Below are 13933 nucleotides of genomic sequence, written 5' to 3' on the forward strand. Positions count from 1 at the left end.
GCTTTAAGCAATCTTTGCCCAGCACCCTGAATTTCATTGTGCACTCCTTGGCATGGAAGCTTTTTAATTGAATGGTCATAAGTAAATATAACTTTGGAATATTTGTGCTTCAATATTTACACAGCACTTGTATTTTTTGAATGTATTGGCATCCCCTTTGAAAGGAATCTTCACTGGCCACAAAGTGATCTTTAAATGGAACATTTTTCTTGTGAAAAAGTCAATTTGGTATTAAGGACATATTTCCATTTTGAGTCAAGACTCAGATGGCACTGACCAGCTGTAGCCATGAAGGGAAGCGTGTCTGCTACAAGATAAACTTTTTTTTTTTTTTTTGGTGGGTGGGATTCTCATCTGAATTAACCGAAACCTTACAAATTATTTGGATTTGGGAATTTTGTTTCTCCTAAACTGTTTTGCCTGTTTCGAGGGCTGAATTCTCCTACTAGTCAATAGAGCTGGATCTCGACTGAATATTTTGCCTCTGTTCCACAGAAATCAATGGGACTTCCATTGCAGAATGAGTGCAGAATATACAATGAAGCTCTGCGCTGTGGTTTACAGGTCTGCTGTGTAGATTGGAATGGAGAATTTTTATTGAGTCAGCAGGTTTTTTGTGGGGGTGAGGCCTCTCTTTACTCGTCATATAATCTATTTGAATGGTAGAGACCAGAATATCAAATATGAGTTGCCATTTTGTTGAGAATATTAACTTGGGAAATGTAATAAATGGTCAGGAACAATGCAACCGAGTTGAATTTTTCTATGTAACAGGACCAGTAAATAGTGAAGAAAGTAATATCATTGTACAATGCAAATTCTGGCAACCTGTTTTGAAGTTAAGTCTAAGATAGCACCAAACAAGAGTGTTAATATTGTAAATTACAGCTGTAATACATTAGTAGAAAAAACTAACAGGAATACAATTACTTTATGTGGGTAAGTACAAAACAACACTTTCAGGCAGCAAGCGAACACACTAAACATAGTAAATCATACGTATTTTATGACTAGATCTAAGGGCCTGATTTTGAACATAATTGTCACTACCTGGCCTTTCTGCACTCAAGTGCAAATATCTGTGCACAGTTATTTGCAAGTGCATTTGGGTGTCTGTGTTGCATGACTGTGCCCATATATCAAATACTTAGATGTTTAAACTGATAGCAGTTTTTCCTACAAGATAAGGACAAATAAAGCAAAGCTTGTGCCATAATTTTCAAAGATGAGATCCTGCAGTTAGGATCCAAAATCCATATTTATGGAAGCTGCTAGGTGCTCAGGACAGATGAAAATCAGGTGACTTATTTAGATGGCCTAACTGATGGCACCCATTTTTTTTTAAATCATTGTTCAGGTTTTAAAATTCTGCCCCTTAATGTGCATCTAAAGCTACATCTCACTCTTCTCCGGATAAGAGGAGTAAATTTCCTTTAGTATTATAGACAGTATCTGTATACTAGCTGTAAAGGCAAATTTATATCCAGGTGGATTATATATACAATTCTCAGAACCAAATGTTTATGGTTTAAAAAGTCCCTCTACTAAATAACAATGCCCTTGTGGGTCACACAGATTTAAAAACCTGAAACAATGAAGCTGTTAGGTGTCTATCTTCAATTTAGTGTTGAGTGATCCTCCCCACCCACCCAATCCAGTGTAATCCTAAAAGCATCTCTCTCAGTTTTTCTTGTAACATAGTGAGTTAGCATTGCTATGATTTCCAGCATTCTCTCTACCTAAATCCTTTTAGATGGTTCATTTAATCCCTTTAAAAATTAGGAATGTATTTCAATGTTATCCATAACTGTGTAAAAATAGAATCATACTTGATAAGATGGTGGTCAGGGCTCAGTTCTAACAAAGCCTTAGCAGTTTGATCCTCTCCACATTAGCAGACACAACCAGTTGATAGGAAACCCTGGAGGAGCCACGTTAGATCCTGAGGTCTGAATGAGATTCTATGAGGTGGAAGTACAGAGTTTGGCCCCAAGTTTCAAACAGGTTCAATTTCTAGCATAGACATTGCATGCTCTGTGGTCCCATCGTGTAGTCAAAAGAGCAGGTTTGAAATCAACATGTACCTGCTTAGAAATCACAGTTAGAAACTCTTTGCCACAATGATCTATAGTGCAAATTTGTAATTGTTTAAGCATTTCCTTTGCTGCTTCCCCAAACATTCTTTTACCTGGAAGTTGCATCTGAAGTGAGAGTATGTAGTCATTCTAGATAAACCCACTCCTCATATTATTCAGTGCTCAACTTTCTGAGCCCTATTCAATATTACCCTGCAGTCCCTTTGTGCCAGCTAAGCTCATGTAGAAGGGGGACAGCTTAGGCATGAAAGCCACCCAATGTAGGGAGCTTCTGTACCCCTTCCAGAGGATCCCCAGGCATGAGGGTATGCTGGGGATACAGAGGGAGGGGACTGGGATGTGACTGGGGGAGACCTCTGCTTTGGCAATTCTGTGCTCCTGAGGAGACCCAGAGTTTGTTACAGCAGGGGAGAAACTTGATGCAGCCCTCAGGGGCAGAACTGAATTGAATTAAGTAGAGCCAGAACCCTGAAGTTTGTGGGATAAGAGAGAAGCAGCTGTTGGGCAGGGGATTACACACTCTGGGTGAATTAAAATTAAAAATGAGGGTAAACAATGCATAGCTATATGGCTAATGTTGTTGTAGGTCTCCAGGTGGCATTATTTCAGGCACTCTTCTATTTCTCTGAAAGCATGATTTTGGAGCAATGCTCATCACCAGCTGTGATCTCATCACCATCTTTTTAGATGCTGAATAATTGCCAGTAAAGCTTGAGATCTCAGAAAAATTTTCCCTTATATATTTGTGCTTACAAGATATAACCACACAAGAGGACAAAATATTATAAGGCGTGCAAACATTTTTAATAAAACCTCACATTATTCACATTATTTTATTTACACTCACATCTTTGAAGATGTAATAGCATTTTTATTATAGCACATTCTGATCACTTTAGGATTAGAAGAAAAATTATGTTTCTGTGGGGCTACAGAAAATTCTTTCCTGGGTATCTGGCTGGTGAATCTTGCCCATATGCTCAGGGTTCAGCTGATCGCCATATTTGGGTTCAGGAAGGAATTTTCCTCCAGGGCAGATTGGAAGAGGCCCTGGAGGTTTTTCGCCTTCCTCTGTAGCATGGGGCACGGGTCACTTGCTGGAGGATTCTCTGCTCCTTGAAGTCTTTAAACCACGATTTGAGGACTTCAATAGCTCAGACATAGGTGAGAGGTTTATCGCAGGAGCGGGTGGGGGAGATTCTGTGGCCTGCGTTGTGCAGGAGGTTGGACTAGATGATCATAACGGTCCCTTCTGAACTTAGTACCTAGGAGGCTAAATATACCAACTAAATAGCTCTATTTTCACAAAATATGAATAAAAAAGTTTCAGAGTTTCATTTTCAACCCTAACATAGAAGTTAGGGTTGCAAATGGATCTCAGTCTGAATACAGATTGCACTTCAGTATCAAAGTTATTAATGCAATATAACAAGTTTGCATATTAATCTTGGCCATTTGTACTTTATTTATAAAGCCAGAACTTTGCACCGTGTTTTACAGAAATAATTAAACAGAAATATATAGCGAGAGACCCTGTGTTACTGGGGCTGTTAGTGGGACTGGCACTTTCAGCTCCTGAATCGGAGAACAAGCCAACTCAAATCCACCTGGAGGTAATGAAATCCCTATGTGCCTAGTTGACAACTAATTAGCTAATGACCCTGACAAAGGATTACCAGCTGAGTTGGTTTCTAGAGACAGGAAGTTCACCAGAGCCAGGAGCCTAGAAGTGCACTCCTAGACACGGGGAATGCTTAACTAAAGGCTAGGCTGTCAAGCTACATAGTGCTGCAGAGAAGAGCTATAGCTGACACATCTGACTCTGGAGAAAATTCTTCCCAGACAGTGGCAAGAGGCCTGAACTGAGAGAACTGCTGGAGTGGACTGGTGGACTCAGGTGGGATGGATAAATTAAGACTGACTGTCTCCTAGCTAAGACACTGGGGTGAAGGTTTGGATGCATTTTCAGTGGGGCTCCAGTTAATAAACTAGACCCCCTCAGAGGGATGCTATTCCCTAAATAAAGCCTCATTTAACTTACTGATAGCCCACTTGGGGAAAGTGAGGCAGGGAGCATCTACAGGACACCTGGCCAAATAGTAGCACTATAGGGCAGGTACACCCTGTCTGAAAGAGCTTATGATCTATGGCCCCAATCCTACAACTGGATCTGCTACCATGGGCCTTTATGCCTATGCAAAGATCCACTAACTCTGATTGGGGTTTACCACAGACAAACATAGAAGGTGATAACACAGTGGCAGGGAGGAGACAGGATGGACATTAAATAAAGATGATGCAGGACTAATGACATTTGTAAATGAATAAGTTCTGATATGTTTAAACAGAGTGTGCAAGAGGGGAAGAATACATAACACAGCAATGGCAACTATGGAAAGCAAAACAAATGCAGTCTGCTGAGGAGATAAGATTTGGTCCTCTGAAGTCATACTGAATTACATATTGGACACTGTTGAAAGCAACCTTCTCCCTTCTATCACAAATCATTTTCATCCATCTCTACTGGTTTTACTCCTTGGGAATAGACCAAAGAAGGAAAAATACCACACTCGGGTATGGGCTGCAGTGAAGGCAGGTGTCTCTCTTGCAAAAGTGAAGCTTGGGACAACTCAAAGCAAATCTCAAAATAATCCACTGATTCCCCATCTTGTGTCTGCATTAAGAGTTGGTAGTCTCCAAAGCGAATGATGCATTTCCATGGCAGGTCAATTTTATTTAGGTAGTCCAGTTCCACGTTGTCCACAAGTAGCTTGGTCTTTTTGCTCATGTTCTTTATCTCAAAACCAAGTTCTGAGCTGTTGAGTTGCCTGAAAAACTGCAGGGTAAACTGAACCCGGGAAACACGGGTATCCATTAAATTATAATGGCAGACGTTAGAATCTCGGCCAAATTTTGCCACTTCATCTACCCTGCACCGCTCTCGCTTGTGGAATTTTAAGCTGCGAAACACCTGCTTTTCTTCCTGGCAAGGATGGTACAAAGTTATATGGAGACAAGTTACTGTCTCTTCAGTTTCCACTTCTTCCATGGAGCTCATGATGATGATCCTTCTCAGAACTACAAGAAAGAAAGAAACATAGAATTATTGCAATACCAAAAAAATCCACCTGGAACAGCATCATTTAAAGAACTTTACATACTATTAATCAATTAATGTGTACTTGTTTTATAGAGAACCATGGGTAGTAAACATAGTCTAGCAGCTAGGGCACAGGACTGGTAGTTAAGAACTCCAGGTCAATCACAATCAGTTTTGCCATTGACTTGTTATGTGGTTCTGGACAGATCAAAAGCTTCTCTGTGCTTTGGTTTCCCATCTGTAAAATGAGAAACAGTACAGAGACAAGGTGAGTGAGGTAATATCTTTTATCGGACCAAGTTCTGTGTAAGAGCAAAAGTTTGTCTCTCTCATGAACAGAAGTTGGTCTGATAAAAGATATTCCCTCACCCACCTTGTCTCTCTAGCATCCTGGGACTGACATGTCGACAACAACACTGCATACAACCATAAGTACAGGCTGTTATGAAACTTCCTTAATATTTTTAAATGTTTTGAGATCTTTGCAGGAAACTACGCAAATATATTAACTAGTTCCGCCTCTATTATAAGTGTCTTACTAAATGGATTCACCTTTGAAGAAACATTTTGGTGAAACACCACTGGAAGCCTAAGCACTTGTTTTGTTTTGTAGACCTCAGACCCATATTGGAACTATTACATAGTATTTGTTAATTACTCTGAATATTCTATATCACTATATTATATTCCTTTGACAATATGAAATGTGACAAGTACCCTTTACAAGTACAGCTTGCCTGGGATGTGGGAAACTCAGGTTCAATTCCCCTCTTCCTGCCAGAAAGTGGGGAGAGGATTTGAACAGAGGTCTCAGAACTCTCTAATCACAACGCTGTGGGGCATTCTGGTGTAGGGTTTCCTTGGTCTCCTGTTTTGAAACAGTGGCACTCCAGCTAAATAACGGAAGTGTGATTGGACAGACCCCTCAGTCTTGCACTTCCCGGATGGGTTCCCTTAACCCTGGACTATAGAGTCATTCTCCCTCTCCTTCTGGCCTAATGACTATGTCAATATTTATCCATGGTAGAACAGTCAAGTAGGAGCTCAGAAGAACACTAGAGTTTTCAGAACTACCCACTGACACAAACTTTACCTTCTGAAATCTCATTAAGGAGTAGCTGCTGTATGTAATACGTTACAGATATCGAAAATGAATTTAAAGTGCGTGTGAAAATTCCTTTGCTTTCTCCAACAAAAATGGGGTACAGGATTTGCCATACTGCACCAGACCAGTAGTTCATCTAGCCCAGTATCCTGTCTCTAACAGTGGCCAACACTAGTTGCGTTAGAGGAAGATGCAAAAAAAACCTGTAGTTATGGAAGAGTCTGTCCAGAGGGAAAGTTTCTTCCTAAACCCCATTAATTAGCAGTTGGCTCATGCCTGGAAATATGGGGGATATATCCCTTTCAAAACTCCTTGTTATTGTTTTTAATCTGTGCTATTGTAATTCTGGATGTTCTTGTCCACATAAATGTCATATTTAACTCTTGGCCACATAGCTTGTGGCAAAGAGTACCACAAGCTAATTGTGCACTGTGTTTAAACGGTTTTTTCTTCTACATCCAAATAAGATCATCACTTAACTGATATGTACATTTGACTATGAGATGCGTAATCAACGTTATTCATTTCATCTGAGTCATTACTAAAAGCAGTTTACAGTTCAGTTTATTGTATTTTATTGCTACATGAAGCATCATTGTGATATGGACTGACATACGATTGCCTTTCCAAGCACAAGATTGCACAACTTTAATCTATAAACATACAAAGAATGGATTACTGGTACTATGACACCTTTCTGTGATGCCAGTATTTAGAGATACCATATAAATATCTCAAGACCTCTGGAATTATTTTCCTTCCTTGATTGATATTCAAAACAAGGCACAATGCTTTTTTCTTACAAAGCAACAGCTCAGGCACAGAACATCTCCCATTTCAGTGCTGGATAAATCTGGCCAGGGAAATCATACTAGTGAACTCTACTTAAGTATTACTTGCTAGAGTGGTGCTAATATGGTTTTCCTGGCCATTATAAGCAAAACCTAAATGTTAAGAAACAAATTAATTTCAAGTAGATTATGATTTCTAGGCTGTTTATAATACCTGTAAATAATTCTGCTTTTTCCCAGCCCATCTTGAAAACAATATAGTTGATTTTGGGTAAAATTATATTGCAGTTTTATGCAATTATAGTTCTTTCTAAAGTGATTTTGGTGCTTACGAAGAGCAACTTTCAGTCATGCCTGAAAAAGATCAAAACCTTAGAAAAGATCTGAACCTGTAACTTACAAGTGGAAAATTCTACATTCCATCACTCTACTCCTAAATCAGTTGGAGGTGCATCAGTAATGCTTACTGTCTTTCAATTACCAGAGAAGAGAAGTGTATTCGGAAGAATTTGCAGATGTTGTGAATGAGACATGTCAATGCAGGCCTGTATGTTTTGTTCAAAATGTTGCATGTCAAATTTTACAAATGACCATTTGCTTCTGTTAAAGGCCTAAGGCGGCAGGAGGGGATGTCAGGAAGTTCTCTCAAACAGAGAAGCCAGTTCCTAGATACTGGATTACACCTCAGTAAGTGGACAGCATGTAGATTAGACAAGGCTGCAATGGGAGCAAAATCTTTTCCACGGTGCCACAATATATTTTTAAGATATGGATTTTGTATTTTGCATGGAAATATGCACTTAATTAAACTCTTGCCCAGTTGGGGCCAAGTCCTGAAGGAAGCAAAAAGCCCCCAGCCTTTAGCAAGAGTTTTACATACAGAGGACTACAGTGTTGAACTCTTGGTGTCATTTCACATTTGGAATGTGCATACTTGGCTCACTTCCCCTTACATTCCACACAACTCCATCAGCAAAAAATCCACACAACTTCCTTGGGGCACTGACTGTTAACATCACCGTGCATGGGAATTTGTGGATCTTTTGCTGAAGGGTTAGGCTGCCCGTACACCCACCCCACAAAAGAAAATTTCTAACAACAAATTTTTCTCTGATATTCAAACTTTTTCTACTGACAAATAAAACAAGCAGCAAGAGGCCCACAAAGCCAGATTACAAATGTGAAAACACTAATGATACAACTGTTTTGAAAGCAATTCTGACTCCATTAAATCTCAAAACTTAGAAAGGGAACAAACTGGTTAAACCATCAGGTCTATCCTCCCCACGTAGAAGATGTCAGTTCCTAATAGAGGCCATAATAAATGTTTGCATGCTCATTTAACAAATAATTTCTCCACCATAAAAAATCCTGTAAATTCAGATTCTATATGACACATCTTTGGATACTGCAATGATGAGTGTAGACAGGCGGCTGCATTCCACCCTCAAATGCATCCTTGCAACTCTCATTGATTAGAAGGGAATTTGTAGGTCTGTCATGGGGCAGCTGCCCCCTCACTGGTATATAAGGGGTTAAAGCAATCCTGCCTGCATGGGAGGCAGCCAATAAGGAAAAGGCTTGTAGTGTCAGCCAGTTAGTGGAATGTTTATTGGAGGTGCTAATCAAGGCCAGCCATATAAGAAGGGGCTGCTGAGCTAAGCAGAGGCAGTCACTCCCTACAGTTTGAGGGAGGAGAACTGGCTGCTCGGAGCAGAGGTTCTCAACCAGTGGTCTGGGGCCCCCAGGGGGGCCAAGAGCTGGTTTGAGGGGGTCTCCCCAGTATAGCTGGTATTAGCCTTACTAGGGCCCAGGACAGAAAGCTGAAGCTCCACCATGGAGGACTGCAGCCTAGGGGCCTGAGCTGCAGCACCTGGGGCTGAAGCCTGAGCAACTTAATTTTGCGGTGCTCCTTGTGGCATGGGCTACTGCTCTGCTTCCTACCCCTTAATGCCAACCATAGATTTTATACGGAGAAAAACAATTATTGTGGTACAGGTGGACCTTGGTGTGTTTATAGCACGTCGTGGGGGCCACAGAAAGGAAAAGGTTGAGAACCCCTGGCTTAGAGGACTGGAGCACAATGGACAGAGCAGTGCTGGGCAGGGTCAACAGGCTGACCGCTGCCAAACTGAGGGCCTGATACACAGGCAGAGGAGGTACTGGGACTGCAGGGAAGGAGATGGCAGAGTTGGAGGAGGGGTAGCACATGGCTGCTGGCCATGGGATCCCTGGGTTGGGACCCAGAGTAGCGGGCGGGCCTGAATCTTCTCTCCCTCCTCCCTGACTTTGCCTCCACTTGCCACTGAGGGGCATGGCCAGTGTATGGACTGAAGTTTGCTACTGAGATAATCAGCTAAAACCTGGACTGCAGTTCACCAGAGAGGCAAGTGGTTGGACTGAGGACTGTTGGTCCCCTAGAACAGGGGATAGAACCAAGTGGGGCAGAGCTGGAGGGCTGTATCCAGAAGAGGACGACGGAGTCCAGGGAGTGACGCAGGTCCTGGATGCGGAGACAGTGGAGTGAGGATGGGCAGGACACCACCTGGCAATCCCGAGCTAATAGCCAGCAGGGGGTGCCACGGTGGTGAGTAGAACACCTGTCACAAGGTCCAAGAGCAGAATTTCCCATAATGCCTGGGAATTGACTAGAGTAAAGAACCCCCCCCCCCCCAATATCTTGCTATGTTTATTCCTTTGTGATGTTTTTGTTGTTGTTTTTTTAAAGTGAGTAAATTTACTGAGTTGACAGTGCAGCAAGATCTAGTAGAGGCATCCAGGGTCCTGACAATTAAGGGCTTGATCCTGCGCCTAGTAAAGACAATGGCAAAACTTCCACTGCCTCCAACAGCAGCAGGCGCGCGCCCTCACAGCGCGGCAGAGGTGCCCCTCCAAGCTCCATCCCGCCGCAGACCGGGAGGAGGCATCTCTTCACCCATGCAAACAAGGAAGCGACGCTAAATGGGTGAGGGCAGCAGGCGGATGCGCAGTCCCACGCACATCTCTGTCTGCGAACAAGAACCTGCCCCTCAGTGGCAACGGCAGGGGAAAGGTGGCGGCCAAGGGACCGGGCCATTTTTCTCCTCGCAGCTGAAAAACCCCAGACGCCGATTTCGTTGGCCCAGAAGCAGCAGCTGGCAGCGCATCCAACGGGAAACACGCCCACGCCCGGCGCCGCCGCTGGAGCGTCTGGCTCGCCTAGAACAGCGAGGGCTCGAAGGCGCGGCGCGCCGGGGCGGGCAGCTGCGCTACGCCACGTGCGGGCCAGCGGGAAGTCCCCTGCCTGGCGGGGTTACCAGCTGCCCCCCGCGCCAGCCCGCTCCGACGAGCAGCGACCCGCCGGCTGCCTGCCGCGGGCGCGGGTCACGGCACGCCGCCCTCTGCATCCGCAAATCGGCCGCACCCCACTGATTCGCTACACACCCACACACCCACCCCCGCGCGCACACACACTCTCCGCTCGTGGCGCAGCCCCTGCGGACGTCGGCCCCCCCTTTCCCCGCCGCTCCCATCCATCCCCTTGAAACTGCCCCCTCGGGAAAGCAGTAGCGGCAAGAACCAGCGCTCAGCTCTGTGCGCTCACCTCCGCCGGCGGGCCCCAGATCGCAGCCAGGCGGATCCCAGCGGGGTGTCGCGGGAGCGAAACGAGCCTCTCCCGCGCCCTGAGCTTGCTCCTCTCCAGGCTCGGCGTGAACACGAGACTGTTTATGCAGAGCTGGCAGAGGACAGGACTTTTCCCCGCACTCCCCTCCCGTTGCCTGCCCGGGGTGGGGGAGGGGGAGCAGCTGCACCATGGGACTTGTAGTTCGCAGCACTCGGGCGGCGGCTTCAGCAGTCCCAGGAGGGCTTCGCGTAGGACGGCCACCAAAACAAACCCGCTGGACCGGCGGCTTCTCTTCGGCGAGCGTCATGTAAGTGCCCAGCACAGCGGTCCGCAAGGCGGATAATCAAAGGGGCGCCAGCAACTTAAAAACCAGGCGGCGGTCCGAACCTCTGATTGTTGTGAATAACGCCTGCTGATCACCAGATCTGCAAGGGATTACAGAAATGTATTTCCCTCTTCTTTTGTCGCTGTGTTTTCTTTGCGCATTTCGCAGCCCTCTGTGTGTGGCGGACTCTACCGCTTGCTTTGTACACTCGTACAGTCGGTCGGTTTCCTTTGCTGGTGCTGTGGCCTTTCACACAGCAACGGAGCTGAGAAACATTTTAATAAAAACGAAAATGAGTGAAAAGCTCCCAGAAACTGTTATGGGGGAGGCAGGGCAGGTGTACTGCCTGAGACTACATTCCCATATAGGCAATGTCCATATAATCATATTAATTAAAATTGACCCATCTTGTAGAAGGTGTCAACATACCTGGCATGTATGTATTTAATTAAAGTTAAAGGAAGTGTTCTAGCTCCATTCAGATGTTTGTTTCTATCTGGGTTCTTGTACAGGATCTATGAGGGACAGAGTTTATCTAGGTGTATCCTACATGTTGTTTGCATTCTATCAGTGTAAGAAAAAAGTTCTCTTAACACTACCATGATCAGATTTCTGTGCCACTGATTATTTTATTTTGAGCAAAATCTTACTCAATTTACTGTCTCACAGCCCTCACCAAAGTTAGTGGTGATTAATGGGACTTTTGTGTAAGCAACTCTCAGTAGTCCATTCTAAATAAACATTTTTAGATATAAAAAGTTTTAAAGTTATATTTCTAGGCAGCAAAACAGGCTGAGTCAAATGGTCAGTTAATTGCTTTTGAACACCATTCTGCGTGTAAGCCACTGAAAGACACTTCACTAGTTCTCAAGTGTATTTTTCCCCTGTTATTAACCACTTGTCCCCACTAGACTTTATTTAGAAACAAACAAAATATCTGCTTATAATGTGGTATGCCGAATACTTGTCAGTGTTAATAAACTATCGATTTACGTTTTAAAATAGGAAGTAAATTGAAAACTGGGTAGGTTACATCAAATGAACTACCCAACTAAATTATCCTGTACATTTAGAAATGCAATGTGAGACAGGACACTGCTCACTGAGGAGAAGGAGGAATCTTTGTTCATGAAACTTTATGGTTAAGATCGTAAACCCATTGTGACACTGCACTCCATATTCTTCATAGTATAATGATGCATTTTATGCAAGACAGGTAATGTAAGATGTCATTGGAAAAGTTATGATTTGCTGAATAGGATTATCCAGTTTGTATGCATGTATCATTTTTGTATCTGAAGTTATGAATATTGGCTATGTGTCTGTATTTCAAATGTAGTTATACCTGGGTGATGCCTACTAGGCAAGATGCTTTCAGTCTAGATAGTGGGTGCTGAAGGGCCTATTCAGGGTAATGAGCCATTAGGGAAAACAGAAGGCCTCAGGAGAAGCTTATCCATCATTTGGTGAGCCTTCCTGTGAACGCTCCATACAATCTGTAAGTAATGGCTGCTATGACTCAGCAAGGTATGCAAGGGCATGTAACCAGGCCACATGATCCATCCTGGGATGTCGGTGTTTTTCCACAAGCTGAGTTTCAGACAGTTCCCTCCGTATAATAAAGGTATCTAAGGCAGAGAGTGACATCATCTGTTCTTCACTCCCCACATAAGAAGATTCCTGGAAACACCTAAGGAACAAAAACTGAACTGGGGGAAGTGCTGGACCCAGGCTAAAGGGATTTCTAGCCTGTGTGTGAAAGACCTGAGGATTCCAAGCTGTAAACCAAGTACAGCTTGTCCCTTAAGAATCTGCAAGCCTGCTTGTACCATCTCTCCGGGTGAGAGATTGGATATGAATTAGCAGTTTATCTAGTATAATCAGCTTAGTTTGCATTTTTGTTTACTTACTAAGTAATCTGCTTTGATCTGTTTGCTACCACTTAGAATCACTTAACTTCAAACTTACTGGTTTAGATTAAAACATAAAATAAATGTATTAACTACAAAAATATAGATTTTAAGTGCTTGGGAATCCTAGCTCAGCGGGGCTGTTGCATTTCCTCCTCACAGTGGGGGGGGAAGCAAACTGGATAATAAATTTATACTGGTTGGGGTTTAGACCAGGGCAGGACGATACAGCTCTGGGAACTAGACTGGGAAACTGGTTATTTTGGCCATAGCCTCTCTACTGTTGGTTCATGCAGTAGCTGGTCAGAGCCTGCAGGTAACTGCAGCTGGGTGTATCCCTGCCTGTGTAAATGCGGTGGAAGTGTAAGATTAGGAGCGGGTCTGCAGCTTGTCACAGCAGCACAGTGTGAGAGGGAGCCCAGGCTGGTGGGTCAGAGGGCTCAGTGGCACCCCAGGGGGAACCCATCACACCCATAAAAGTCAGTAAAAATGAACATTATATTTCCAAACAATCATTGCATGCCCTCTTTTATAAGTGAAGTATTTTGTATTACTCACTATGGTGATAGCTTTGATCTTATAGTAAATACCACATGTTCAGCATGACTGAATAACAGTTATCATTGTAATAAATATCTGAATTCCTTGACATCTGTAGGTTCAGAATCTCAGTCTACTGTTGCATTAAACAGTGTTTTGTCTTTAAGATCCTGTTAGAGTTGAAAGAAAAAGAGCATCTGTAAATACACGCATGCATATGTCTGAGTGTAGAGCGCATGATGAATGCCGAATTAGGCCCTCTGTACAGTTTTCAGTCTTCCCACATTCATTTCGTAGTACCTAGTTTTCAATCAGTATCACACTTAGTAAAGCACACAAGCTACTTTGGACTACATCTGGTTCAAGTTTAAAACAAAACTAATTTCGAGATCTCCAATCACAAAGGAATTACTGAACAATGTCTTTAAAAATGTGGAAATCACATTTTAAAATCCTGGGATA

The 13933-nt window shown here is 43.4% G+C and overlaps 2 protein-coding genes across 4 annotated transcripts in view; one reads left to right on the forward strand and one right to left on the reverse strand.

The window, feature by feature from the left end:
• Window positions 1–2878: 2878 nt before the first annotated feature.
• Window positions 2879–10891, reverse strand: TIFA (TRAF interacting protein with forkhead associated domain). 2 transcript variants are annotated; one of them, XM_048847248.2, is made up of 2 exons: window positions 10676–10891; window positions 2879–5174 (listed from the first exon to the last, which is right to left on the reverse strand). In XM_048847248.2, the coding sequence occupies exons 1-2, from the start codon at window positions 10884–10886 to the stop codon at window positions 4594–4596; spliced, it is 792 nt and encodes a 263-aa protein (XP_048703205.2). In that variant the 5' UTR covers window positions 10887–10891; the 3' UTR covers window positions 2879–4593. The 2 variants fall into 2 exon arrangements, with proteins under 2 accessions (XP_048703205.2, XP_074983681.1); XM_075127580.1 differs by lacking the exon at window positions 10676–10891 and adding an exon at window positions 9456–9717.
• ALPK1 (alpha kinase 1) overlaps window positions 10826–13933 on the forward strand; it is an 83485-nt gene continuing 80377 nt past the window's right edge. For both annotated transcript variants that reach the window (XM_048847247.2, XM_048847246.2), the window contains exon 1: window positions 10826–11003. The gene's annotated coding sequence lies outside the window, so the exon portion shown is untranslated. The remainder of the gene's footprint in view (window positions 11004–13933) is intronic.

This window comes from Caretta caretta, chromosome 4 (assembly GCF_965140235.1).
Source record: "Caretta caretta isolate rCarCar2 chromosome 4, rCarCar1.hap1, whole genome shotgun sequence".
In the NCBI taxonomy this organism is placed as follows: Eukaryota; Metazoa; Chordata; order Testudines; family Cheloniidae; genus Caretta; species Caretta caretta.

Bases quoted from the DNA above. Each gene is read 5' to 3' on its own strand.
- TIFA (XM_048847248.2), bottom strand. From the start codon at position 10,886: ATGGTGCAGCTGCTCCCCCTCCCCCACCCCGGGCAGGCAACGGGAGGG. The intron at 5,175-10,675 runs GTGAGCGCACAG...TCTTTCTTGTAG, and splicing joins TCTGGGGCCCGCCGGCGGAG to TTCTGAGAAGGATCATCATC.